General features: G+C 62.5%; 1 protein-coding gene across 21 annotated transcripts in view; it reads left to right on the forward strand.

The window, feature by feature from the left end:
* NCOR2 (nuclear receptor corepressor 2) overlaps positions 1 to 26,103 on the forward strand; it is a 177,496-nt gene that overhangs the window by 124,612 nt on the left and 26,781 nt on the right. For 12 of the 21 annotated variants that reach the window (XM_059408208.1, XM_059408212.1, XM_059408204.1 and 9 more), the window contains 8 exons: positions 1,500 to 1,642; positions 8,995 to 9,142; positions 10,951 to 11,001; positions 11,968 to 12,595; positions 19,241 to 19,361; positions 20,280 to 20,436; positions 24,459 to 24,623; positions 25,357 to 25,496. In XM_059408208.1, the coding sequence (XP_059264191.1) occupies positions 1,500 to 1,642; positions 8,995 to 9,142; positions 10,951 to 11,001; positions 11,968 to 12,595; positions 19,241 to 19,361; positions 20,280 to 20,436; positions 24,459 to 24,623; positions 25,357 to 25,496 (1,553 nt within the window). The remainder of the gene's footprint in view (positions 1 to 1,499; positions 1,643 to 8,994; positions 9,143 to 10,950; positions 11,002 to 11,967; positions 12,596 to 19,240; positions 19,362 to 20,279; positions 20,437 to 24,458; positions 24,624 to 25,356; positions 25,497 to 26,103) is intronic. The other 9 variants (XM_059408215.1, XM_059408217.1, XM_059408220.1 and 6 more) reach the window with 3 other exon arrangements.

Below are 26,103 nucleotides of genomic sequence, written 5' to 3' on the forward strand. Positions count from 1 at the left end.
CCCCCCCCCCCCCCCCCCCCCCCCCCCCCCCCCCCGCCATCCCTGCGCTGGTGATGGGAGAGCAGTCCTGAACCTCGTCTCAGGGGTTCTGCAAACTCCGGGTCCCTCGGCCGCCGGCTGTGGCGGCTTGCCCGTGTTGCGCCTGTTGTAGTTCTGTTTTCACGAGAGCCTCGTATGCAGCGCGCCGGTGGCACGTGTGAGGGTGGGTGGACGAGCAGATGAATGACGGAGGATGCCAGCACGCAGACTGTCCGGCCCTCGGGCTCCCGCACCCCTGCAAAATCGCAATCCGAGCCCTCCTGCTTGCAGCTTGATTTGATTCAAGGAAAATGGCCTCAAACTTCGTTATGGGAAATCTTTCGTTTGCCGTGATAGTCTAGCTCTGGGGCTCAGAGGCTGCTGTGTTCCCAGCAGCGTGACTCAGGTTTTGTGCCTGCTGCCCTTGTGGGGGCCCCGTCCTGCCCCACAGCCCTCAGGGGTCGGGAGCCTGCCTCCTGTCCCTCCAGCAGCCCCTGGGAAGTGGCCGGCCCTGCCCGCTCCGGCTGACCTGGCCACATGGGGTACAGAGAGACGTGTGTGGCGTGCCCGTGTGTGCCAGGAGCTCCGTGGGCAGATGGACTGAGACCTGGGGCCGGGCTTCCCAGGTGCAGCTTCTGCGTGCGGGGGACTGCGTTTTCGTGGAGCCTGGGGTTCACGGCATTGGAGCTAGAATGGGGTGTGGAGTGGGGGTGGGGGTGTAGCTCTGGCCTGAGTTTGTGGGTCTGGAGAGAACTTTCTCCAACCTAGGTGGGTTTGACGTGGAGTCTGCCAGTTCCTGGGGATTTCTCCCCATAGCAGGGGTCGGCGAGGCTATGAGACGCTCTTAGCGATGGGGGAGGGGGCTGTGTTTGGGGGGGCAAATCTACTCCCGTCCCTTGAATCAGCCCTATGGGCCCCAAGCCCGTGACGGCCTCAGGCCCCAGAGGTACCCAGTTAACCTGCATGAAGAGGCTCCGGGCTCCAGCTCACGCCCACCCCGACCCCACCCTCCCTCCACGCTCATACGTTCCTTCCTTTTCTCTGGCTCTGGCCCGGTGCGGCCGGAAAACAGCCCTGTCTCCCGAGGCCCGAGGCCGCCTCTGCAGCTGTGAGGGAGTGTCAGTGCTAGGTCATGACAGCCAGGGGAGGCGAGAGAGGTGGGGGCCTGGGCGGGGTCCAAGCCCCAGACCTCAGCCCCTCACCCCTGGAATCCTCGACCGTGGCCTTGGTGGGGGTGCACCTGGGGCGAGCACCCCCTGCCCCTGTCGGTTCCAGGAGCCAGGGCCTTTTGCCCCTGTAGCCTGGTTGGGGAGGGGTGGTAGCTAGGCCCCTGTGTCCCCCAGCCCCCGGCACCCCACCCCACCCCCGTCTGCTTCTGGAGCCGGGAGCCTTGTGCCTGGATTCAGAGCATTTTCAACCTGGGGCTCCAGGCCGTGGGCACAGGCCCTTGCCTCCTGTCACCGGCTCCTCTCCCTCCACAGGTCTTCTGGAACACGGCCGGAACTGGTCGGCCATCGCTCGGATGGTGGGCTCCAAGACCGTGTCTCAGTGTAAGAACTTCTACTTCAACTACAAGAAGAGGCAGAACCTGGATGAGATCCTGCAGCAGCACAAGCTGAAGATGGTGAGCGTCCCGCCCCCAGCCCCGGACACACACACACACACACACACACACACACACACTCACACACATGCCGTTCCGCCGGCCCCGGCCTCGTGTGGGGGCTGTGCCCTGGGCACTTTGGGCCAGGAGCAGGTGCTTCGCAGTCCCCGTGGCCTGGCTGCAGTCCGTCTGTGCCATAATCCCCTCGGGGGCACTGGGACGGCCCCGTGTACCAGGATCACCCTCCCAGTGCCCCACCTCGGCTCCCTTGCTCTCCTGGGTGTGCGCGGGAAGGATCATGGTGGGTCGGGCCCCGCCTCAGCGAGGCCTGTGGCTGTCAGTGCACTGGAACAAAGGTCCAGGGGCAGATGAACCCCAAGTGGAACAAAGGTCCAGGGGCAGATGAACCCCAAGTGAGTGTCTTCCCTCCAAACCGCCCCCCACCACCACCATTTGACCTCATGGTCTTAGGGCTGCCTCAGGGAAGGAAGGACTGGTCAGGGAGCAGCAGGCCTGGCCCTGGCCTCCTGGCGCCTCCTGCTGCCCTCTGGCCTCCAGAGGAGCCAGGAGCCCTCGCTGAGATTGTAAATGGTCTCTGCGGAGAGAACCGCTTCCTTCGTGGCTGATACTGTGAAGGGAGGGCCTTTGGGGACAGCCTCTTCCCTTCCTCCTCTGCCCCTCCTTTCTTTCCCGGTCCCGTTCTGTTCCTCCGTCCCTGACTCCATGCCCCTACCATGCACTGTCACCGTTACAGATCTGGGGAAACCGAGGCTCAGTCAGGCTCATCAGCGGCGGACTTGGGGTTTCAACCCACACCTGTATGACCCAGGGACCCATGCTTTGGTCACCAGGCTGCATCGCTGCCCCCTCCCGCAGATCAGGCTGCCTGCTGCGGGGTATAGAGCACGTGCAGCCTGTCCTGGGAGGCAGCGCTGAATTGCTGTCCCCACGAAGCCCAGGGGGGTGCGCACACCGCTGAGGCACGCAGCGTGGCCGGCAGGCGGGGGCAGACTCGCCTCGCTTGAACTGTGCTCAAGCGCCACACAGATTTTAAGTGCACTGTCCCCGGCCGCCCAGGGCAGGATCTTACTGAATCAAGTGTCTAAGCAGCTGCCGGCTGTTCGAGGCCAGGAGACATCGTGTCCAGCTCCGGTGGGCAGCGCTGAGGCCGCCCCTCAGTTTTGGGTTGAGCTCCTATCTGTCTCCTGTTCCCAGTCGCGTCTGGTGAGGCCAGACCACCTTTGCCTTCCCTGCGTGCTCTTCAGATGGTCCCTGGTGCTCCTTGAGCTTCTGGCAGTGCTCCCTGGTGCTCTCCTTTTTCCCTAGATTTTCTAGGATTCTGGTTTCCACCGGGAGGAAGACACAGGGAGGCCTGGAGTACAGAGCACCCGTCTTCAAGGCCTGTTGAAATCCCGCAGAGCAGCAGCCGGGAGGGGCCCTGGGCGGGGAGGGAGGCAGCGTCTGTGGACACCAGCTAGGAATTAACTTGGGGGGAGGGTGGTCCCAGCGGGCCCAGGCCCGGGCCCGGGAGGAGGTCTTCCTGCTCCCTCTCCTCCTCTTCCTCCCCCCTTTCCCTCCTCCTCCCCCAGCCCCTCCCAGCCAGCATGGACGCAAACCTGGCCACAGCCCAGGTGGTTGGCCTGCCCTCCCGGACTCCCTCATGGCACCGTCCTGCTGTGCCCCCTGGGACCCCGGGACTTGAGAGCGCGGGTAGGAGGGCCAGAGACCCCCAGTGCATGGTGCAGCGCAGGCTCAGGGGTGAGAGGGGAGTCCAGTCCCAGCTTGATCATGGGGCACCTGTGTGCTCCGTGGGTGGCAGCTTTATCCGCCCCCCCCAAGCCTCAGTTCCCCATCTGCGAAGTGGGGGAATAGTGGCCCTTACCCCGAGACCCCTGGTGAGGGCTGAATGAGTTACCACTTTTGGGGAGCCGCGTGCTTGCCCCGGGGGAGTGCTGTGCGAGCGGTGGCCGCCCTGTCTGCTCCCACTGGTGGTGCTGGGAGCAGCAGTGGTGGAATTTTGTCTCAAAGCCACTCCCCCCCTTTTTTTCTCGGGGGCGTGGGAGGCGTTCTCTCAGAGGCTGTGTGCAGGAGCAGCCGTTGCGGGGACTCTGGCCCAAGAGACCCGGAGTCTAATCCAGGTCTTGCTGCTTACTAGCTGTGTGACCACGGGCGAGTGGCTTGCCCTCTCTGTGTGCCGTTTTCCCAGCTCTGCAGTGGGGGCAGTACTAGGGGCCCCCTTGGAGGGCTGTCAGGACACTCACCTGAGTGGGTGGATGGAAGGGCCTGGAACAGGGCCTGGCGCGTTGTGAACACCCTGTAGCTGAGAGCTATGACTTCGGTGGCTCTCGTGGCCGCCAGATTCCCAGTGGCTGGGATCTCGCGTGCCCCAGATATGTGCTGTATACGGAGTGCCGCCACTCCTCGACTGGCTGAGTGATTGACTGGTCGACGGATGGATTGATTGGGTCAGTTAGTGTCTTTCATCTGAAAGGCAGCCTAGCAGGATGGCAGAGAGCAGGGCTCTGAGCTAGAGGGGGCCGATGGCACCCACGGGAACACAGCCTCCCCACTCGGGCTCAGTGTCCTCTGTAAAGTGAAGGTAAGGCTAGGACCCACGGTCAGGCTTGTGGGGAGCAGAGGAGTCCTTTGTAAGGTGGGGGCCGCACCCGGGGCCAGGCCTTGTCCTTGCTGTGCACTCAGTAAGCCTCTCCTGAGTGCCTGCCGTGCGCCTGGCGGGCAGTGTGCGTGGGCTGTTCCTGCTGGGTGGAGAAGCTGGGCATTCCTGGAGTGGACGGCGGGAAGCCGTCTGCCAGCGCTGGGCTCCGGGTGGGTTGTGCTGGTCTAAGAGAGGTGTAGCGGTAGCTGATGGAGGAGATCGGCCTTCTTGTCGCCTGACCCTGAGCACTGGTGGGTGATGAGGCCAGGAGACCACGGAGGGGATTTGAACTCGGGTCTGTGGAGCATCCCTTCGTGGGCCTGCCCTCCCCTAGACGTAGCTCACACAGGACTCAGCAGAGCATGGTCTTGCTGGGGGAGCCATGGACCAAGTGTGTTGGACCAGGAGACGGGGCCAGCAGGCCGTGTTCTGGGGCCTACAGAGGGTGAACCTTGCTGACGACGTGTTTTGGTGAGAAAAGGCAGTTTGGGAGCGTGGGGCTGGTTCTTGTTCCCAGCTGACCTTGAAGGAGCGATGGAGGAAGCACAGTGAACACATAACAGGGACCCGTCACAGAAAGTTGGGCTCAGCCTGAGTCCATCCATCCCGACTGGCCACCCACGCTGCGGGGGTGAGTTCCCCGTCACTGGAGTATGCAAGTAGGCCTCACAAGATGCTACTGAACTCCATGACCTCTGCCTCCCACCCCTCCCCGGCCCTCTCTGGTCTCCAGGAGGAAGCTCTAGGTCCTTATAAATCCTGAAGCGGGGTCAGCCTCCTCAGGCCATTGGCCAGGCCCCGTCTGGAGCTCAGAAAGACATGTCACCCTTGTCCAGTGCAGGAAGGAGCCGAGGAAGCAGAGGGTCAGTGGGTGTCCCCTCTTGCTTTACACCAGGCCTGGCCCAAGCGAGGCCATGGGGCGATGTCAGCAGGAAGCAGGATTGGGTGGGCAGACGCGCATGTCCCAGACTTATGTAACATTTGGCATTAGTGACTTCTCCGAGGTTTTCCTCCCCCTCCTTATGGCCGAAGGTTACCCTTTTCTCCCATCTGTGAATCCAGGCCCTGGGGCTCAGCTTCCGTGTTTCTCTGTCTCTGTCTGTCTCAGCCCAGGCTTTGCCTTGTTTCCTTCTGTTGTCTCCTCTGTCCAAGGCCGCATAGGCCTGGAGGGGGACACGGTCTGGACAACAAAGTGCTTAAACCTGACCTGCATTCAAATGTGAGCTACTCGACTCATGAGCTGTGTGATCTCAGGAAAGCGTCTTTGCCTCTCTGAGCCAGTGTATTTGTCTATCAAGTTCATTCATCTAAAGAAACTGTTACGGGGCACTTGGGTGGCTCAGTGGGTTAAGGCCTCTGCCTTCAGCTCGGGTCATGATCCCAGGGTCCTGGGATCGAGGCCCACATCGGGCTCTCTGCTCAGCACGGAGCCTGCTTTCCTCTCTCTCTGCCTGCCTCTCTGCCTACCTGTGATTTCTGTCTGTCAAATAAATAAATAACTAAAATCTTTAAAGAAACTGTTACAGAGCACCTGCACTGTAGGTGACAGGCCCTGTTTCAGGTAGGCTGGGGACAAAGCAGAGAACAAGGGTGCTGGCCCTTCAGGGGCTAATTCCTGTTCAAGGGACAGATGAACATTCTGGTCTGAAGGTGATAACGTGAGGTATATAGTAGAGAGTGATTGATAGGAGGGCGAAGGATTAGCTGATTTCGACAGAGTAATAGGGAAGATCTTTCTGAGGAGGTGGGGTCTGAACGAAGTCCAGATTGAGGTGAGGAAGTGAGTCACGTGTCTACAAGAAGGAGGTCAAGGCAGAAGAATGACCAGTGCAAAGGCCCTGTGGCCAAGGGCCCTGTAAGCATGTTTGCACAAGGAGGCCAGTGTGTTTGTAGCAGGATGACCGAAGAGGGCAGAGGTGGACAAACATTTTGGAGAGGTGGGTGAGGTCCAGACCATGCAGGGCTATATGGAGGGGGACTATTGGGGTTTTCTATCAAGGGTTTCAGGGAGCCCCTGGAAGGTTTGAAGCACGGGCAGCGTATTCTGGCTTATAGAGCAGCGGTGTGTCTCCGTTGCCTCAATCCAGGAAAACACCCGGGCACATAGTAAGTACTCAATAAACAGCAGCTGCAATCATACCTGTCTTGCCAGCATCTCCTGTTCCGCACACCCCTCCCGATTCTGGGGGTACAGGGCCACATGTGGAAGGATTCGGTGTAATTCCTCAGACACTCAGAAAGTCCCAGCCTCTCAGACCCCATGTTGGGATTCGAATGTTGACATCATACTTGCCCGGCTTGGCCTTGAGTCCCCAGAAGATGCACATCCCGGCCAGACCCCCAGGAGCCCCGGTTCCCTGCCAGGCTCCCAGCACTGTGGAGTCCCACCCAACCGCTGCCCCGCCCCCGCCCCAGCGGCAGATCTCGCCTGCCTCACCCAGCCCAAGCACAGGAGTGAGTCCCTGTCTGCTAAAAATAGATTGGGGAAGAAGGGGGATCCCTCAGCCGCACCCACAGAACCCACACGCCACACAACTTTCTCGCGCCTCGTGGGCTCCAGCTGAGCCTCTGGGAGAAGCTTGGGGTTGGGGGCAGGGCCGGGCCAGCCCCTGGAGGCGGGCGGTGGGGGGGTGGGGGGCGTGGCAGAGCTGGGCGTTCCCACAGTGGCCAGGGGACATTCGGCAGGGCGGGGCTATGGCCCTGGCCTGTTGGTGACGGAAACCGTGACTAACGGGCAAACATTTTCCTTTTCCTCCACGCGTTCTGAGTGGCTACGCTCAGAGGACCCCCGTTTGCTCGGGAAGAAGGCAGGACAGGAAGTGATCCCACTCCCAGGCTGGGGCTGGGGCTTGGGGACCCCCTGAGGCCTGTTCCCAGCCCAGCCATAGTGAGGGCCTGGGGCGGGCCGACCCTGCCGGCGCCTGGAGCATGCCGGCCATTTGCCCCTAGAGTTTGGGGTGGGGGGCTTTCTCCAGGGGGCCAGGGGATTGGTGGAGGGGAGGTGCGTTGGTTTCCTGTTTCCTGTACCAAAGGACCACAAACTAGGTGACTGAAAACAATAGAAAAGCATTCTCTCACAATCTGGAAGCAAAAATCTGAAATGGAGGTGTCTATAGGGCCCTGCTCCCTCCGGAGGCTCCGGGGAGAAGCCTGCCTTGCTCCTCTAGCTGCTGAGGGCGGCCAGTCATGCTGGATGTTCCTTGGCTGCTGGACACATTACTCCCTATGTGCTTCTGTGTGCCTCTGCGTCCGGATTCCCCCTCTTCTTATAAGGACACCAGTCGTACTGGACTCAGGGTCCGCCCTAATCTCCTATGACCTCATCTGAACTAATTACATTTGCAAAGAGCTCATTTCCAAATAAGGTCACATTCAGAGTTTTGGGCAGTCATGGATTCTGGGGGGACCATCCCTGGGCCCGTGCAAGGGGCTTCACTGAGGCTCTTGGCGTGTCTGAGGTCGCCACAGGTTCTACTTCCTTCCTTGGAGATCCTGAAGGCTCGGGCTGGGACCCTCCTGTCACAGCAGCTGCATCGGGGCGTGTCATCCCCTCTTGGGAACCAGTCCACTGCCTCCGGGAGTCCCTGGTTGCCTTGAGACCCTAGCACTCCGCCATCACACGTACCCCCAACTCTGCCAACTGTGTGTTTGAGCCTCAGAGGCCGCCCCCTCGGTCAGCCAGTTAGTAGCCGGCAGATGTGCTCCAAACCTCGGCACCCCGCCCAGGGAGGGGCAAAGACAGCAGTTGCCAACCAGGAGGGAGAAGCTTGCACCCAAGCTGGGGGATGGGCATCTGGCCCCGTGAGTGAAGGAGCCGGGCTTCTGGGGACCAGGGTGCCCTGTGGAAGGGCACTTGCCGTGCAAGTCTCCGCTGTGGGAGCCTTCTTTCTGCTCCTGTGCACACTGAGCTGGGCCCCACCTCGGGGGTCTGTACTCGCACTTCCCTCTACCTGGACCACCGACCTCCAGGGCTTCGCCTGGCCGGCTCTCTCTCTCTGTGCTCCTACTCGGCTCAGAGGTCACCTCCTCCGAGAAGCCTTCCGTGTCTATCTAACCCCCACCCTGTCTGTTTTGATCTGGCTCATGTCCCCACCTCTGAGTCTCTAATTAAGTGAAATGTTGTTTGTTGGTCCCGACTAGAAGACCTCTGTGGGCAGGGACCTTGTCTGCCTCATTCATTGTGTGTCTTCAGCCCCGAGACTGTCCTGGCGTGCAGGAGGTGTCCTGGAAGGACTGAGGGAGTGAAATGATGAGGTTCCCCAACCAGTCCTGTCTGCCAGGGCTCAGTGAGAGGCAGAGGTGACAGGCAAGGAAGTTTCCCTCCGTCACTGGCTCCCCACGTAGTGACTGCGCCTGGCCCAGTGTCCTCCGGGACATCTGGTCGCTGCTCTGCCTGGGGTCGTCCGAGGGGCTGGACCAGTCACAGGGGGCCTGTAGGCAGAAACAGCCCTTCCTCGCCTGTCCCAGAAGGATGTCAGGGCAACTGACCGGCCAGGCTGCGCCCTACACGCATCTGGGACTTGAAGGCGGGATAAAGGCCTCAGTAAAAATAGCCCCTGGCACGCTTGGCCGGTGGGGCGCGAGGGGGGAAGGTCGCCTCGTGGCCACTCGGCTGGGATCACCATCCACCGCACCTGTGACGAGGCCCCGGGCACAGGGAGTCCCCGGGCTGACAGCCCAGGCCCGGGCTGTGACTGCTGCTGTCCCTGTGCCCTAGGAGAAGGAGAGGAATGCACGTAGGAAGAAGAAGAAAACCCCAGCCGCCGCCAGTGAGGAGGCTGCCTTCCCGCCGGTGGTGGAGGATGAGGAGATGGAGGCATCGGGCGCGAGCGGGAACGAGGAGGAGACGGCGGAGGAGGCGGAAGGTGAGGGACAGGAACTGACCCGCCCCGAGAGTGTCGGGCCCTGCTGGAAAGAGGCCTGAACTGCCTTGGACGGGGAGCGTGGTGCTGGTGATGGAGATGGTGTTGGTGGCGATGGTGGCGATGGTGGTGATGGTGGCGGGGTTGGCGGGGATGATGGTGATGGTGGTGGTGGCGATGGTGGTGTTGGTGGTGATGGTGATGGTCATGACAATGGTGATGGTGGCGATGATGGTATTACGCCCAAATGCTTCAATTTGGGTGATAAATTACATGGGTCTGTACCTGTCCCCCATGGCACGATGTCCCCAAAGACCCCAACCCCTAACTTAGCTGAACACTTGTGCCTCCCCTGTTCCTTCCTCCCCAGGGCTGCCCCATTTGGGCCCTCGTGTTCCTGGCGAACGGAACCCTCTTTCCTCCTGCCCCTGCCTAGGGTGCCTTCCTCGTCCCCCGTCTGCCTGCCTCTGCATTCAAACTCCCAAGCTTCTGCCAACATGGTTAAGAAAGGACAGAGTCCCCTCCTGGCTCCTCAAACCAGGCCTGCCAATAAATTCGAGCCCTGCCAGCCCCCAGTGCCTTCTCAGGCCTGAACCTCACTTCCCGGTTGAGAACAGAGAATTGGGCCGTGCGGTTGCTGTTGCCTCAAGCTGGGGATAGAGTCTGGCCCCCTTGCTGCTCTGGGTCTCTCCAGTCCAAGTTGGGGAGAGGCCTGGCCAGCGTCTGAGTGAGCACCACAAATCCCTCTGCCCTTGTTTTCTGGGTCCTGAATTTATAGCCAGAAAAAGAGAAGGAAGCAGAAACCCAGTAACACTCTCCCAGCTCTTTCTGTGGATAGGATGCAGCCTTGGTAGGAGAAGAGGGAAGCCAGACTTCGGCTCAGCATTAAGACCAGAACAGACACTGCCCAGTAGGAGAACTGTGTGGTAGTGAACTCCCCGTCACTTGTAGGGCTCACATCCCACAGTGGGGGTGGTGGAGGGACGTTCTGTGCCGGGCGGGGGAGAGGGAGAGGGAGGGCTGGTCTGGCAGAGCTGAGGTTCTGTGACCACCTGATGGCTCTGAATGGGTCCTGTGCAGTGGGCTAGAAAATCCGGCACAAAGGCACAGGGTGATACTCCCATCACATGGATGAGTTTTGGAAAACCGAGGCCCAGGGAGAGGAGAACTGCTCTCACGGGGTGTCCCATAACTGGTGGAGTTGGAGTTGGCCGGTCCAGCCAGCTTTTGCTGTGTAATTCTGTGCCTTGTGACCAGGAAGGGGGAGGTCAGAGAGGTTCCGGGTTAGGGCCTGAGGTTGCGCTCATGGAACCTTCTAGAAAGCCCGACCAGCGCCAGCAGTATGGCAGACCCCTCCAGGGGGCGGGCAGCAAGTGCCTTGCTGCATCCAGGCAGAGATGAACCCTGGGCAGCTGGGGCCGAAGGGGGCTTGGTCCAGAGCCATGGCGGCTCCCTGCCCACCTGGCTCTGGGGCTGAGCGGTGGGATGGGATCCAGGGCCACAAAGGCTGCTCCTTCCGCCCTGCCCACCTCTGAGGTCTACATCCCCACCTCTGTCCTGGGAACTCAGGTCCAAAGAAGGCCAGTGACTTGTCCAAGGACACCCAGGAGTGGGCGGGACTGGCTCGTCACCCTGCACCGCCCTGTTGCTGGCCGAGGCCGCTGCAGGTCACCCGTGGTTCTGAAGGGAACGGGCACGTCGCTCCGAGATGAGGGCCGCAGGTCCCCCGTTGCTCGCCCCCCGGCCACCTCCTCTCTGCCACCTGCTGCTCCTGCTGCCTTGCTTCTAATCCTTCTCTCGCTTCCTTCCAGCCTTACACACCTCTGGGACCGAGGTGCCCAGAGGGGAATGCAGTGGCCCAGGTACGAGTGTGGCCGGCTGGCCTGGCGGCGGTTGGCGGGGAGGTTGGGGTAGGGCTGTGCTGGGGTCAGGGGCATCCTGAGGGCACCTGTCCTCAGCGAGGGGCCCACTTCCGTGAGCATGCTTCTGTGAGTGCCAACATTTGTGCTGCTGGTGCCTCTGTCCGCCTTCCCTGTGCGGTGTCTGTTCCCCATGCTGTTCCCTGTCTCATGCTTGCAGATCTGTACACTCGGCTTCACCGTTCCGTTGATTTTCACCAGTGTTCTTGTCTGTGACTTGCACCTTGTTTGATTTCCCAACAGCAAGTGCAGGGCTTTTCACTTTGTCCCCATTTTACACAAAATGGGGGAAATTGAGACCCAGAGTAGTGACAGGAGTGTTTTTAAGGCTGAAGAGCCAGGTGGGAGGCTAGCTGCCCTCACCCTTCATCCGGACGCATGTTCAGTCACTCAATTACCACTCCCCTGTGCACCTGCCAGGTGCGGGGCCGTGTGGGCCGGACGGGACGCTTTCCCCTCGGGCTGCTCAGAGTTTGCCGACACCCTGGCTTACAACCCCTGTGAGCCAGGATCTGCTTGCCCACTCTGCAGATGGGGAGAGCAAGGCCCAAAGGGAACCTGTGTTTCCTCGGCTGGGCTTCTGGCTTGGGCACAGCCAGCTCTGGAGCTTAGATGAGAGCCCTCAGCCCTGGCCACATAGGGGTGCCAGTGACCCCAGGGGCTGGAAGTCAGTGAGGTGGCTGGGCACCAGGGCCAGCATGGGGAGCAGGTGGCGGGGGGAGGGCAGGGCCCTAGGACCGGGGAGGGGCCGGCTGCCCATGTGTGTGGGAGCCTCAGGGCCGTTGGGGTGTCCGGCTGTGGGGCCACTCAGGGCATCCTGTTTTGGGCGCCAGAGCTGGGATGGGCAGGTCCAGGTCTATGCCTGAGCCCCCCGGCACCACTCACCCTGCCCCTCTCTCCCCCTCACAGCCGCAGTCAACAACAGCTCTGACACCGAGAGCATCCCCTCCCCCCGCACCGAGGCCGCCAAGGACACGGGGCAGAACGGGCCCAAGCCCCCGCCCGGCCCGGGCCCCGACGTGCCACCCCCTGAGCCACCCACCCCTCCGCCAGAGGACGCGCTGACCGCCCCCGAGCCCACCCCGGCCCCCGAAGCCGCCCGCCCGCCCACGCCCCCGCCAGCACCTGTGTCGCCCACCGCACCCCCTCCTGTGGTCCCCAAGGAGGAGAAGGAGGAGGACGATGCCGCGGCCACCCTGGCGGTGGCGGAGGAGGAGCAGAAGCCCCCTGTGGCCCAAGAGCTGGCTGTGGACGTGGGCAAGACAGAAGAGCCCGGCGAGGTGCCCCCCACGGAGCCCGTCAAGAGCGAGTGCAAAGAGGAGGCCGCGGAGGAGGGGCCCGACAAGGGCAAGGCGGGCGCCGAGGCCAGCGCCGAGGCCGCGCCCGAGGGGGCCCTCAAGGTGGAGAAGAAGGAGGGCGGCGGCCCCGGGGTCAAAGCTCCCACGGTCAAGGGTGCGGCAGCCCCCCAGGACAGCGACTCCAGTGCCACCTGCAGCGCAGACGAGGTGGACGAGCCCGAGGGAGGTGACAAGAACAGGTGAGTGGGCGGAGCGGGTGGCAGCTTCGTCCTCGGCAGCCGGCACCCGGGCAGCCGCACAGCAGCCGACTGGGCGCCCGCCCTCGCCCTCGGAGCGTGGCTGGACATGGAAGGGCGCAGCCGGCGGACCGGTCTGCAAGGGGTACATGCCAGGCAGTGGGGTTGGCTCCCTGGGGCCGTGGCACGAAGCCCTCCAGACCGGGTGGCTGCAGGTGTGCGGGTGTGACCGGGTCCCTGCCCCCTGTCCCCGAAGGCTCTTACTCCTCCGTCTTTACGGGACATTTTCCTGTGTGACCCCGAGCCCTGAGTTCTTTTTCTCATGAGGACTCCGTCACTGGATTCGGCTCCACCCTGATGATCCCATCTTAACTTGATCATGTCTGTAAAGAGCCCGTTTCCAAATTAGGTCACGTTCATGGGTCCCGGGCTGTTTGGGCTTGAGCACGTTCGAGGGCTCGGAGGGGGGGGGGGGGGGGGGCGGGGGCAAGGGGGGGGGGGGGGGGGGGGCCGGGGGGGGTCGAGGGGGGGCCGGCGGCCCCCGGGGGGGGGGGGGGGGGGGGGGGCGGGGGCCAGGGCCGGGGGGCGGGAGACAGCCTGTGTGATTCAAGCGGAGTCCTGTAGCCACTGAGGGTGAGCAGGCCGGGCTAGGTCGGGGCTGCAGTCCGTTCTCAGGGGAGTGCCCCGCTCAGCTGGGTGTGACTCGGGCTCAGAAAACAGCTGACCGCCAACGCGGGGACGTCAGTGGGGGTCAGAGAGGCACCGGGAGATAGCTGCCGTGTCCCTGCAGACAGTGGTGCGGGCCTGCCCGTGTAACACACTGCTGAGACCCCTGGGGACTTGTGTCCCCTCCGCCAAGGGTCTGGGTGCTGGAACTGGGAGGCCACTGTCCTGGCTCAAGTTGACTGAGCCGTTGAGGCTGCTCTCGGGGCTGGCCTGGGGGGACCCCCGTGCCGTCCTGTTTGGGTGCCCCCATCTCTGAGCTGTGTTCCTCCTTTCTTACCTTTGTCTTTGCTCCTGGGGTGAGGTGCCCAACCCCACCTCCTCTCCGAGCCCCTGGAGCATTGGATTTTGACTGACGGTTGAGGCCCCTAAAACTCCTGGCCAGAACCAAAGCTCATACCCCTGAGTTGGGGCTGGCTGAGGGCAGAGGTGCAGAGACCCGCTCCCACCCACATCTGGACGCTGGAGGAATGTTTTCTAGTGAGGCAGGCGGGTCGTTTTTATTTTGACTAAAAACAGTACGGTCTGTTGTCTCTCCTCTCCTGTCTCGGAAAAGTTCTGGGCAGAGTGAGAGGGAGGAAAATCTGACTTTCAAATAGCAGAGTTCACTCCAGAGCCTTTCCTCTGCCCCGTGATTCACCTTGGGGCATGTTAAAATGGCAAGTTCTAGAACATTTCATGTGAAAGTTGGATTCATCCAGAGCTCTTTGGGTCTTCCTCCACAAAAGGAAGTGAGCCGTGTTTTGTGTGTCTGGGGTTCCCCGGGCGCCCCTGCTGGCAGGAGCCTCACCCCGTCGTGTCAGAGGTAGCCTGCTGGATGGCTCCGTGACCAGCAAAGGCCCGGCCACAGGCTTCTGAGAGCTCGGGGGGTCCTGAGCTCCTTGCCTTTGGGAATAGTACGCACGGGGCCCGATCCTCCGGGAAGGGCCCCCGGCCAGGGACCGGCTGCTCTGCTCATTCTTTGTGCCTGGGGAATGGGGTCAGGGCGGGCGGCTCCCCACCCTGCTCCTGCTGGCCACAGGGACGGAGTCATGGAAACGGGTTTCTGCTCCTAGCGGGAAGAGCGCTGAGCTCATGGGGCAACCATGCTGATAAGCAGCCTCCTGGGTTCACATGGCCTCTGCCCAAGACTGGGGACTGGGGAAGGCTGAGCTGAGCTCCGCTAGCCCCCGGGATCCCTCCGGCCAGGCCTGAAGCCGCAAAGGCTACTTGCAGCCTCCCTCTCTCCCCCAGCAGCCCCACCCCAGGGACGTGTCCTTTCCTCCCCCAGCTGGATCTGGCTCTATCCACTCTTCCTGCCTGAACGTCCAGCATTCGATCCCTGGGGAGCAGCAGCCCTGGGCTGGGAGTCAGGACACCTGGTCTGTCACGCCCTGTGTGACCGAGGCTGGTCCCCCGCCCTCGGAGCCAGGCTGGACTTGGGCCAGCTTGCTGACCTCTTCCTGGCTGGCCGCCTGCCACCCCCTCTCCCCCCCCAGCCACAGCCGCGCAGGCAAGATGCGTCAGAGCAGGCCCTGGCAGCCAGGGCCTCCCGGAAGGGCTGGCGGGACGGGTGGGCCCCTGCACGACCCCGGGGCCTGGCCGGCCGCCCACCACCCTCCTTCCCACTGGGCAGCCCCGGTGTGGTGAGCTGGGCGTCCCTGGACGGGCCCAGGGTGCATCTTGTTGCAGCCCCTGCTGACGACCTTTGGAGAGAGAAATCGTATTCTGCTTTGCCTCTCCATCACCTTCTGCCAGGCAGCTCTGCTTGGGAGTTTTCTTGGCTGACGACCAGAGATGGTGGCTTTGATGGCTAAGCCTTGAGCTCGCCTGGCCTCCTCTGTCCCAGTTTCCAGAGAGGGTGCCTGGGCACTTTCTGGCGGGGCCGAGACCCCAGAAAGCCCCTTTCCATGGGCCTCTGTATTCTCTGAGATGGGTGTGGGGTCCCCACTTTCAGGCTTCCCGTGAGCATAATGGACGTCACAACATAAACTGCAGCCTGGGGCCAGGCCCACACATGCTAGGTGCTCCGTGAATGGTTAGCTGCCTGCCGAGCTGCTTTAGGAACACTGGAGGTTTGCTCCGAGAGTGGGCTGGAGTGTGGCTTCTTCCCCTGTGCCCCGGAAATTCTGAAAGAACCCCAGCAGCACTTTCCCTTTTATTTCTTTATTCCGTAAATGATTGACTGGGCACCGGTGTTTGCCAGGGGCTCTTCTACGTGCGAGGGATGCTGGGAGCAGAACAGATGAGCCCTGATCCCATTGGGATCCCAATGGGAACATAACTGGGTGATGGGAAGAGTACGGGCGCCAGGCAGGGGCCATGCAGGGGCAGTCAGGGAGGCCTCTCTGAGGAGGTGGCATGGGAGGGTCATCAGAGCCTATAGTGGGAGATGTGGGAGGAGCAACCGGTGCAAAGGCCCTGTGGCTGCATGAGCTAATGTTCAGTGGAAGGCAAAGAGGCCTGTGGCAGAGCAGAACGAGGGAGAGGGCAGGAGAGGAGGTGACAGGCGGGCCGGGACCTGGCCTCACAGGAAGCAGCAGAACCATGTCTATGCAGACACGGTTCATAACCAGCCTTCCCTCACCCTCCAGCCCCATGCGTGGCAGCCAGGATGATCGGAGCCTGATGATCATAGGGAAGCCAAGGGAGGTGCTTAGCAGAGAGGGTGTCCAGACCCAGGGCGTCCCCAGTCCCCCATTGCCCATCCCTCTCCCCCAGCCCTGGCCCTCCAGTGTGGGAAGAAAACCCGCAGTGATGGGAAGATCACCTGACCCGCTCAGTCCCAGGTGCTGCTGTCCGTGCTTCCTGTGCTGCCCCTTGTTCCACCCACAGAGCTGTCCTGGGAGGGCAGGGCTGGCTGTTCTCATGCCCACTTTACAGATGAGGAAACTGAGGCACGGTGGTTCTGTCCTATAGCGGAAGGTGGGCTCTGAACTGGGAGCCTGAGCCCTGAGCCGCTCCCAGCCGCCTTGCCAGCTTCCCCTCTCCTCCTGGGTCACATGCCTGGTGCCAGGCTCCGAGAGCCCCTCCCCCTCCCCCTGGGACTCCAGAGAGGAAAATAAAAGCGGCTGTCTTCCAAGAAAACAAAGGAAAGAGCACAGAGGCAGGGCGGCCCCTGAGGAGGGCTCCTGGAGGCAGCGCTCACCCGCTGTGGGGGCCGGAACGAGGGAAGTTGGGAGTCCTGCTCCTTTCAGGGTCCAGTCGCTGAGGCTGGTCAAGGACTTGAACCCAGACCCTTGCTCTTGGAAGCTGGTCTCTTACAGCAAGTGGGCAGGTGGGCATCAGGAGTCGTCCTGTGAACCGAGCTCCTGCCTCCCTCCGTGGGACACTCGGGAAGGGTCTCTGGGTGTGCCCCAAATAGGGGCCTGCTGAGAGCGTGTGAGGGGCAGTCCCTGCTGCCCTGCTCTCTAATGGGACTGGTCCCTCCCTGGGCGAGGAGCTGTGGGGAAACCAAGGCAGGGCCCGGGCCCAAGGGGAAGGCCCTAGTTCCCTGGCAAAGACTTTGCTTTCTATGTGTTATAAGGAAATGTTCCTTTTTAACTTTAATACTTGTGTCTTGTCGTAGTTTTGTATTTCTGAACACCCATAAAATACGGCATTTCGCCGTTCATGGAAGCAGTACAGTTAATCAAACTCTTGGTCTCCTGGCTAGCGTATAGTACGTTCTTTATTTCTGTCTTTCACCGACTATATAGTCCAGCCACACAGCGTACGGGGGAGTGGATGTTAATCTGTCCCCAGAGGTGTGCCGCCATCACTGCCATTGAACTCTGGGGTGCTTCTCTGGCACCCCAGAAAGAAACCCCGTGCCCTTCAGCCCGTCGCGTTTGGCTTCTCTCTGCGGGCCTCTGGCTCTCGGGATCCGTCCACGTTGTAGCGGGGGTCCTGCTTCTTCCTCTGTATGGCTGGATCGCAGTCCGTTGTGTGGACAGACCCCGTTTGGGGGTACTTGTGTGGTTTGCACCTGTTGGCTGTGGCGATGGTGCTGTTGGGATCTCTGTGAACAGGCTGTTCTCGTGAGCCTGTGTTCTCCGTTCTCTTGGGCGAACCCCCAGGAGCCGGATGGCCGGGTCGGGTGATGACTGCGTTCCGCCTCTAGAGGAACGGCTGGACTGCTTCCAAAGCACGCTCGTTTTAAAATTAACGTTTACAAGTGTGGGTCGGTTTAAAAGGGTGCTGGGAGGCAGAGGGGAGGGGAGGCCGGGCATGGCGTATGCGTTGAGGCAGGTGGCGAGCGGGAGGACAGCTGGTGGCGTCTCTGCTTAGGCCTGTTAGGGTGCCTGGGCCCCGGGGCCCGAGTGCAGGAGAGCAGGGAGGGTCGGCAGCTACAGGAAAGGCCCCAGAGCTGGGGAGCAGAGGGTGAGCAGGGTCTGGGGAGGTGCAGAGGTGAGGGTGGGAGAGAGGGCGAGCAGGTGGGGAGGACCATGGAGGCCAGCTGAGCATGGAGAAGTCAGGACGACCTTCCTTTGCGCCTCAGGCAGCCCCAGCAGGCGTCGTCGTGTCTGTGTCTGCTCAGCCAAGCGTGTGGCAGATGTGGGGAGGAGGCAGGTAACCGCAGGACAGCCTGTCATGGCCACGGCTTTGTGGCCGCGCCACCGAGAGCAGAGGGCACCTAGGCCCCAAGTCAGGAGTCTGCCCGGTTCTATCTGCAGAAGGGGGCACGGGTTCCTCATCGCTGGGGGTCTGGCAGCAGCTGCGGGGGTGCGGACAGGCGTGGGCCCTGTCCTGGTTAGCACGGCTCTTGCCTGGAAGGCAGTGGCTGTGAGTTACAGTCTACAGGGGGCATCACCTGGTGCGATCGCCGAGCACAGTGGGGACTGTGCCCACAGGATCCTCCGGCTCTGGGGACCTGGCCTTAGCTTTGCCCTCTGGGTGAATCCCAGCCCGTGGCTGATGCCCTCGTGCACCCTGTTGGGTCATCTGCTGCGGCATCCTGCAGGCTGAGACCGGATGCCGGGCTCTTGTGCTCCCCTGCGCACAGCGCTGGGTCTGCTGTGTGTTCAGCAAGTACAGGTGGCAGGAGAGAGTCAGCAGCTGGGCAGGAACCTGGCAGCCCTGGTGGGTGGACGAGGGTTTGAGGCTGCAGCAGACTGAGCTCCCACCTTGAAGACTTCATGCCAACTGGGGGGCCAGGCGGGGTTTGTGGCAGGTTGCTGTGCCCAGTACTTCGGGAGTTCCTAGAAATCCCTGAAGACTTCCTGAAGGAGGTGACATCTATGAACCCCTCAGGAGCCCCACCCCACAGGGCAGGCTCTGCCCAGGTGCCTCAGACACTGCAGCCCTACATTGGAGGGACCCTGCCCCTGGCATCCGCTCTCAGGTGCCCCGTTCTGTCTGTCTGCAGCAGGTGGACATGAGCTCGCTTTGGGGAATGAAGCATTTACAGGCCGGGTTCAGCTCAGGCCTACACTTCTGGCTGGTGTAGACCGTGTACCAGCTGAGCAGCTGCAATCTACCTGCTCTTAGCTCTTCGGTCAACGTGAGGTTGCAGTTGGTGGAGATTTCTAGTTGCGTGGGTAGTTTCCCCAGCTCCTGTCCTCCAGGGAGCGGGGTCCACTCCGCTCCATGCCCTGGCGCCCGAGCCTCTCACTTGTGCGCGATGGCTAGTCTGACGCTCGCCGAGCCCTCATCCAGTGGATTCTTCCGCGTTCCTACAGCTTCCGAATGGCTCGTGCCTCCTGCGCTGGGCTTCCCTGGGACTCGGCTTGCCTCGGGCTGTCTCAGGCGAGTGTTTGATCCCGGCCTGGGTCTCCGGGCCTGGAGGACGGAGGGAGGAGTCGTCTGTCCCCGCTCGCCACCCGCAGAGTCCTGGTGGGTCTCCTGGGCCGGGTGGCCCTGGACACGTGCCTCACTCCTAGCGGCGCCTCCAGCCCCTGTTGTGCAGGGCTGGAGCCAGGAGAGCCAGCTGTGAGCCCCCCGGGCTGACGCTCGCCTCTCCCTCAGGCTGCTGTCACCACGGCCCAGCCTCCTCACCCCCACCGGCGACACCAGGGCCAACGCCTCACCCCAGAAGCCTCTGGACCTGAAGCAGCTGAAGCAGCGGGCGGCCGCCATACCCCCCATTGTGAGTGCCCAGGCGCCCCCTCTCGCACCCCGGGACTCCTGCCAACGAAGGCCGCGGCCGCCGTGCCCCCCCCCCCTTCAACTCTGCTTCGGGAAGGCAGTGGATCAGGGCAGGCGCGCAGCCCCTGGGGGCGGGGGGGCAGCACCTGCAGCCTCATTCCTCCCAGCCCTTCCCAGCAGCCTCCTGTTTCCTGGAGAAATCCCCATGGAGATGAGGCGGGAACTGCTCCAGGGAGCCGGGTGGGGCTGTGCGCGAAGGAGGGAGCTCGCCGCCTGCAGGGCTGCCTTCTGCCCTCCTGGCCCGGCGCCCCTGCAGGCCTTTGGGCCTAGAGTGGCCGTACCCACGAGGCTCCCCCACGCCCCCTGGGGGTCTTCCAGAGCTCCCCCAGACCAGGGACGGCAGGTCCCAGCACCCTGGGGAGAAGGCCTCGCTCTAAACAGGAGGCCCTTGGGGGGTGCTCCCCAGAAGAATCTCCAGGCCCCTTGGGGGAGCCCTTTCTTCACCACGGCCCAGCCGCTGCCAACCACCCCTCTCTGAGCAAGTGTGCCTGGGCTTCCCCAAGTGCAGCGGGGGGCTGTGGGCTGAGGGGCTCTGAGCTGACCGGGGCTTTTGGAGTGAGGCGTACAGGGCGGCCCGGGCTACACTGCTAGCTCCCCAGGGCTGGGTGCAGTCCCGTTTGTCAATCCTGATCTCTCTGAGACCCACAGAGACTCGGGGCCCAGGCATGGGCTCCCCACTGGGTAGCTGGGGATGTGCGAAAACCCTGCTCTCCTGTCCCCGAGCCATGTGCCCTTGGGCACCTCACTGCCTTGGCTCTCAGGCCGGCTTGTCATGCTTAGGGGGCCCGGAAGGCTGTTCCTCAGCTCTGTGGCCCCTGGACAGCCTGTGAAGCTATGTACCTCCCCCTGCTTCTCTCAGCAGGTCAGCAAAGTCCATGAACCCCCCCGGGAGGACGCAGTTCCCCCCGCTCCGCCGCCACCTCAGCCCCTGCAGCCGGAGAACGACACCCCCCAGCAGCCCAGCAGCAGCCCTCGAGGGAAAAGCAGGAGCCCTGCACCACCTGCCGACAAAGAGGGTGAGTAGGGGGCCCCGCAGGGGTGAGGGGCAGGAGTGTTTATGCAGCTGCTGCAGACGCCGAGCAGAGTGGCAGAGTGGGCCGGCCCGAGGGGTCAGACGGGACAGCAGGGCACGGCAGGGACCGGGGCGAATCAGAGGACCCCCGCTCTCTCTGAGGTAGGCCCATCCTGGCTTTCAGCCAAGTCACCCCACAGCAGGACGGCCCCTGTTGTGCTTCAGGGGAAGCCAGAAATCCACGTTTTCACCTGAGGGGCTGTTTCTCAACAGTTGGCAACTTAAAAACATTTTCAGAGCATTGTGTATGCGCATCAGCCCGTCTGTGGCTCAGCCTGAGACTCCCCGTGGTTCAGCCCACTTGTGAGCTCCCAGAACCGTGGACAAGCCTTGGCGCCCAGCTGGCAGCAGCTCTGGGACCTGGGCAGCAAGCACTGCTCCCTGCAGTGCTCAGTCTGACCTTATTCCAGCCCCAGGTCGCTGGGTTCACTGGGGTGCCTGCGGGGGTGATTCTCTGAGCAGCTGCCCAGGGCATGCTTTATTGTCGCCAAGGTCAGGGGACAGGCAAGGTGTGGTTTCTTGTTCTCTGGATTGTCTGCCTCTGCCTCACGTTCCCTGCTGGACCCGAGAAGTTCCAGGCCTGCGTCCCCAGAGGGGCCCCCTCCCCAGAGCAGCCTGGCACATCGCACCTGCTGTGTGTTCATCACAAGCGATGGGCAGCGGCCCTCTGGAGACTTCCCCATGCTGGGCCGGCCTACGCGTCTGCTGGCCACTCTCAGCATCAGAGGGCAGCGGGACCCCCGCCCACCCTCCCTGAGCAGCACAGCACAGGGGTGGGCTCTGGGGGCCAGTGCCGCCTGCACTGTCTTGGATAGAGCAGCCCTTCTCTGGAAAGCCAGGCTGGCCCTGGGCCACAGGCCTCCTCGGGGGTGGTGCTGCTTGCCTGAGGACAAAGAACAGGGCTGTCCCTGAAGGAGGACTGCTGCATGCTTCCCACAAGTGACACGGGCCTGCCAGACATTCCCTGTTTAATCAGCCTGCCCCCTCGCCGCCCTGCGGCCGCTCCCACCTGCCGCAGGAAGTCTCAGATGCCACCCGTAGGGGCAGGCCTACATCCCGGCCCACACACGGGCTGGTTTTAGGCCCCTGGACCAGGACATGTGTTGAACACCTGTGATGCTCTCGTGCTGGGCTAGGGCCTGGGAGTGCAGCAGTGAGCAGGACGAAGTCCTTGAGTCAGGGAACTCTTCATGTGACTGAGAAGGACCCTAAGCCAGGGCATGCGCATAAGAAAGCAGGATGACTTTAGGTTAGTTCCCACAGTTGAAGAGCAAAGCAGGGTGAAGAGAGGCTCAGAGGAGCTGTCTCTGTGGAGATGATGACTCAGTCACGGGAAGATCTGAGGAAGGGCTTTCCAAGCAGAGGAAAGAGCATGTGCAAAGGCCCTGGGGTAGTTTGATGTGTTTGGGGGGTTGCCAGAAGGTCGCTGTGGCTGGGGAGAGGGTAGGATAGAGAATCAGAGAGGGAAATAGTGCATGATTGCTTAGAGCCTTGTAGGCCATGGTACCACGTGGATATTGTCTCAGGTATGGAAGAAGCCTTTTCAGAAGGAGCCTTGATGTGTTTGTCTTGTGGCAGAGAATCTAATTCCATTTTGGAAAGATCTCTCTCTCTCTCTCTCTCTGGTCATTGTTGAGGAGTAAGGGCTCCAGGGAGTTGTGGGCAGATGGAGGAGGCCACAGTGCCATTCCTGACCACCGTGCTGCCAGCCTGGACTGCGTGGTGACTGTGAGGTGGGGGTGTGCGAGGAGTTTGCATCAGAGGCAGAGGCAGGGTGAGGCCAGGCTGGCTGTCTGCTCTCAGGACCCGGCTGGCTGTCTGCTCTCAGGACCCGGCTGGCCCCCCTACTGGGGCCAGGACAGCCTGTGACGGGGGTGGGATTCACCGGGCAAGAGCGGGTTCTGGCTCCGGCTTTGGGGCATCAGCCCAGGGGTTGGCTGTGCGGTGCTGTTAGGGGCCCAAGCAGCTCCAGCCGTGTCAGACCTGAGCAGGGCTGTGCTTGCTGTCCGTGGGTGGCTGGGCACCACACAGGGCTCGCCAGGGCCTGCTGGGATAGGTCATAGACCCTGTCCTGGAAGGAAGGAAGCCAACACCAGTGGTTTCTGAGTCTGGCCTCGGGTTGTGCTGTTTCCTGGAACGGCTCCCCGCCGCAGACGGTGCACCGGGCAGCAGGCACTGCGTGCTTTTCTTGTGGGCACACGTGGGAACCTGACATCCAGCACTACCTCGCTGGTCTTGCGGGAGCCTTCCCTGCTGCCTGGCTCCTGCAGGGAGTAGCTCAGCCAAGCCGGTCCCTCAGCTCCCCTGGGGACAGCTGGAGGAACAGGTTGTCTCTCCAGGCTCTCGGCCTCCTGCCCAGCCTGGCCCAACCCCAGATTTCCCTTCCAGCCCCGGAGCCCACCCCCGCCCACCGCAGCCCGAGTGGGGCTGCAGCACACAGACTGGAAAGCCGGACAAGCCCAGGCCCGGGGGGGGGGGGGGGGGTCCCTGCCCCATGACCCCCCCCTGCGGGCTGCCCACTTCAGCAGGGCACAGGTTCAGGGGGACCTCGGTCTCTTCTGGGTTGGGGGAGAGAATCTGGAGCACGCACGCCTCCCCGGCCACCGGCTGTGCCCACAGCAGGCATCACTAATCGATGCGAACACTTGGCTGCCGTAGCTCCGGGGGCTGTCAGAGCTTCTCTCTGTCATCTGGAGGTGGCCCAAGAGATGACACCTGCCTGCTATTCTTGTCCCAGGGCCTAGAGAGTTCTGGCGTTTCCAAGTTGTGCCTCCTGCCCAACTTCTCAGCCAGTTCTCTCTCTTGGGACTGGTCTTCCAGCCAGTTCTCAAGGGAGAGGTTCCGAGCTGGAGGCCGATTTCAGTAGAGTGGGAGGTGGGCAGGAGAACAGCATGACGACAGACCCGAGCCCCTGGCCTCTGGCCCTGGCCACAGGGTGTCCTCCAGGCCTGAGAATCTGGGGCCAGCTGTCGTTTACCCTCCTGAGGGCAGAGCGCCCAGTGAAGGCTCGGACGGCAGCCTGTAGCCTGACTGCCTGGGCTCCAGGCTCCCTCCCTTGCCCGCCTTTGTGGGCCTTTGACCGGATGACTTCCCCTCTCCTGGCCTCAGTTTTCCCATCTGAAAAACGGGGATGGCAGCAGTGCCGCTCCAGGTGCAGCGAGGATGAGCAAGTTGGCACCTGTGCCCTTGGGAAGTGCCAGTCTGTGGGCAGCCTGGGCAGGGGACGGCGCTACCCTGCCGCTGTGTGATCTGAGCTGCACAGGCCGGCGAGCAGTCAGGTCCTGACTGAGCCAGGTACTTGCTGGTGACCTTAGAGTGTGCCACCGTGTGTCTGTACCTCCGTTTCCCCCCCCGTACGGCAGCGCTGGCAGCAGTCTGTTTCGCACAAGCTTACTAAGGAGCCTCCTGGGGTCCATGCCCGTGGGGGGCGCTTAGCACAGTGCCCGGCACATCGTCCCTGTCCGATAGACGGCTGCCTTGGGGGTGGTTCTCCCGAGCGTCTGGACCTTCGGCCACCCCTCCCTCCGGCCAGGGCATATGGATCATAGCAAGCCCTCCTCGCTGTGCAGCAGCCAACCAGCTTTTTCTAGAAAGAGCCAGACAGTAAATACTGCAGACTTTGTGGACCAGCCATTCTCTGCGGCCGCTGCTCAGCTCTGCCGTAGACAAGTCCACGGGCGGCGGGCCCCGTGCCTCCGGTTGCCAAACCCCTGCATTGAAGCTCTGTCCGGGCGCCTTGCTTGCCTGGCACCCTGGGACTTAGAAGCTCCCTAGGATCATGAGGGCTCAGGGCTCAGGGTGGGGCCAGCTCCCAACGCAGACCCCTATTCCTGTTGGCCGGGACCCCATCCTTGCCCAAGGCCAGTGCTGTGGGCACAGGAGGGCCTTGTTTGAGCAGGCATGGCAGGGCCACTGCGTGCCCGAGGGGGGCCAAGTTTGGCTGACTGCCCTCCCTCGTCCCCTCAGCAGAGAAGCCCGTGTTCTTCCCGGCCTTTGCCCCCGAGGGCCAGAAGCTGCCCACGGAGCCCCCGTGCTGGACGTCAGGCCTGCCCTTCCCTGTGGCCCCTCGTGAGGTGATCAAGGCCTCCCCGCATGCCCCTGACCCCTCGGCCTTCTCCTACGCCCCACCTGGTGAGTAGCTTGGCCCAAGCTTGGGCTCCTCAGGCGCCACGCTGGGTCACTGGGTGCCAGCTCCTTGCAGTGGTTTGGAGCCGTGTGCAGAAGGAGCTTCGAGCCCGCTGGGACCCAGCAGGAGGGATGGTCTGGTCAGTGAAAGGAGAGGAGGAGGTCTATGGAGAGTGGAGAAATGGGCAGGAATAAGACCAGGGCCGCTGGCACTAGGGAGTCATAGGAGGTGCTCGTGCTGGGGAGGGGCAGCTCTAGAGTGGGGGCTGTGTTCTACCCGTGGCTTAGAGCTGGAGGAGGGACAGGCGGAAAGAAAAGCCTGGGGAGACCACAGGCACCAGGTCAGGTGAACCAGAAGGCCCACGTCAGAGGTTAAGACTTGATTCTGGGAGCACCGGGGAGCCATGGAAGGTTCCAGCGTGGTGGGGAGGATGTGAGCCCGTAGACTTATTAGAAAGATCGTTCGGTCCCTGTGAGGGGGATGGGCTGTCACTGGGGGGAGGGGAGGTTTGGGTAAAGTTGCAACGGGGGAGCGGGTCTGGGCCCGAGGGGGGGGCGGGGCTGGGCCAGGGGGGAGCTTCCCTGAGGTGTGACATCTGAACTGAGGACACAGGGGCTCATCAGGACAGAGACGGGAGGAGCAGCAGGGGCACGTGTGGACAGGGAGGTGCCTGGGGTAGGGGCATTTGGGCCACGGCCACTGCTGGGGCCCTGTGGTGGACAGATGTGTGCCCTGCAGGTCACCCACTGCCCCTGGGCCTCCACGACAGTGTCCGGCCCGTGCTGCCGCGCCCACCCACCATCTCCAACCCACCGCCCCTCATCTCCTCCACTAAGCACCCCAGCGTCCTCGAGAGGCAAATGAGTGCCATCTCCCAGGTGAGGCGGGAACGGAGAACAGCTCCTTCCTCTTCTGAGGGATCAGTCTTTCCATCTGTAAAGTGGGGACATCGGGAGCTGGGTGGGAGCTGGGTACCCAAGGGGCTAGGGTCTTCTCTCTGCACAGCAGTGCTGGGGCCTCAGCTGGCTCGAGCTTGTCCCAGGCACTCGGGACCTTGGGCCTCGGGGGCAGTCAAGAGCAGGGGCTCCGCAACCAGATTGTGTGGCCTTGGGGAAGTTGCCTGCGCTTTCTGTGCCTCGGCTTCCCCTCTGTGAAATTGAAGGTTGAATGCACTAGACACGTAGCACATGGTGAGCCTGTCTGTGACTCCCTGCCCCTTGGCCTCCCCGACCCCACCCACCTGTGTGGCAAGGGACGGGGGCAAGGGGTCTGCTCCGTCCCAGCCCCTGTGGGTGCACCGTTCCCTTGAAACCATGCCAGGTCACGACGGCCACTTCACAGGCGAGGGGACCGAGGTCAGGAGAACCAGGGACTAGTCCGTGGTCACTCGGACTTGAGGCCCAGCGCCCCGACCTGCATGTGATCTCCTCTTGGGCTTCCGTGGAAGGGGATGTCAGGGCACTCTGGCTGGGCTTGGGCATGGGG

This window comes from Mustela nigripes, chromosome 8 (assembly GCF_022355385.1).
Source record: "Mustela nigripes isolate SB6536 chromosome 8, MUSNIG.SB6536, whole genome shotgun sequence".
NCBI classification, from domain to species: Eukaryota; Metazoa; Chordata; class Mammalia; order Carnivora; family Mustelidae; genus Mustela; species Mustela nigripes.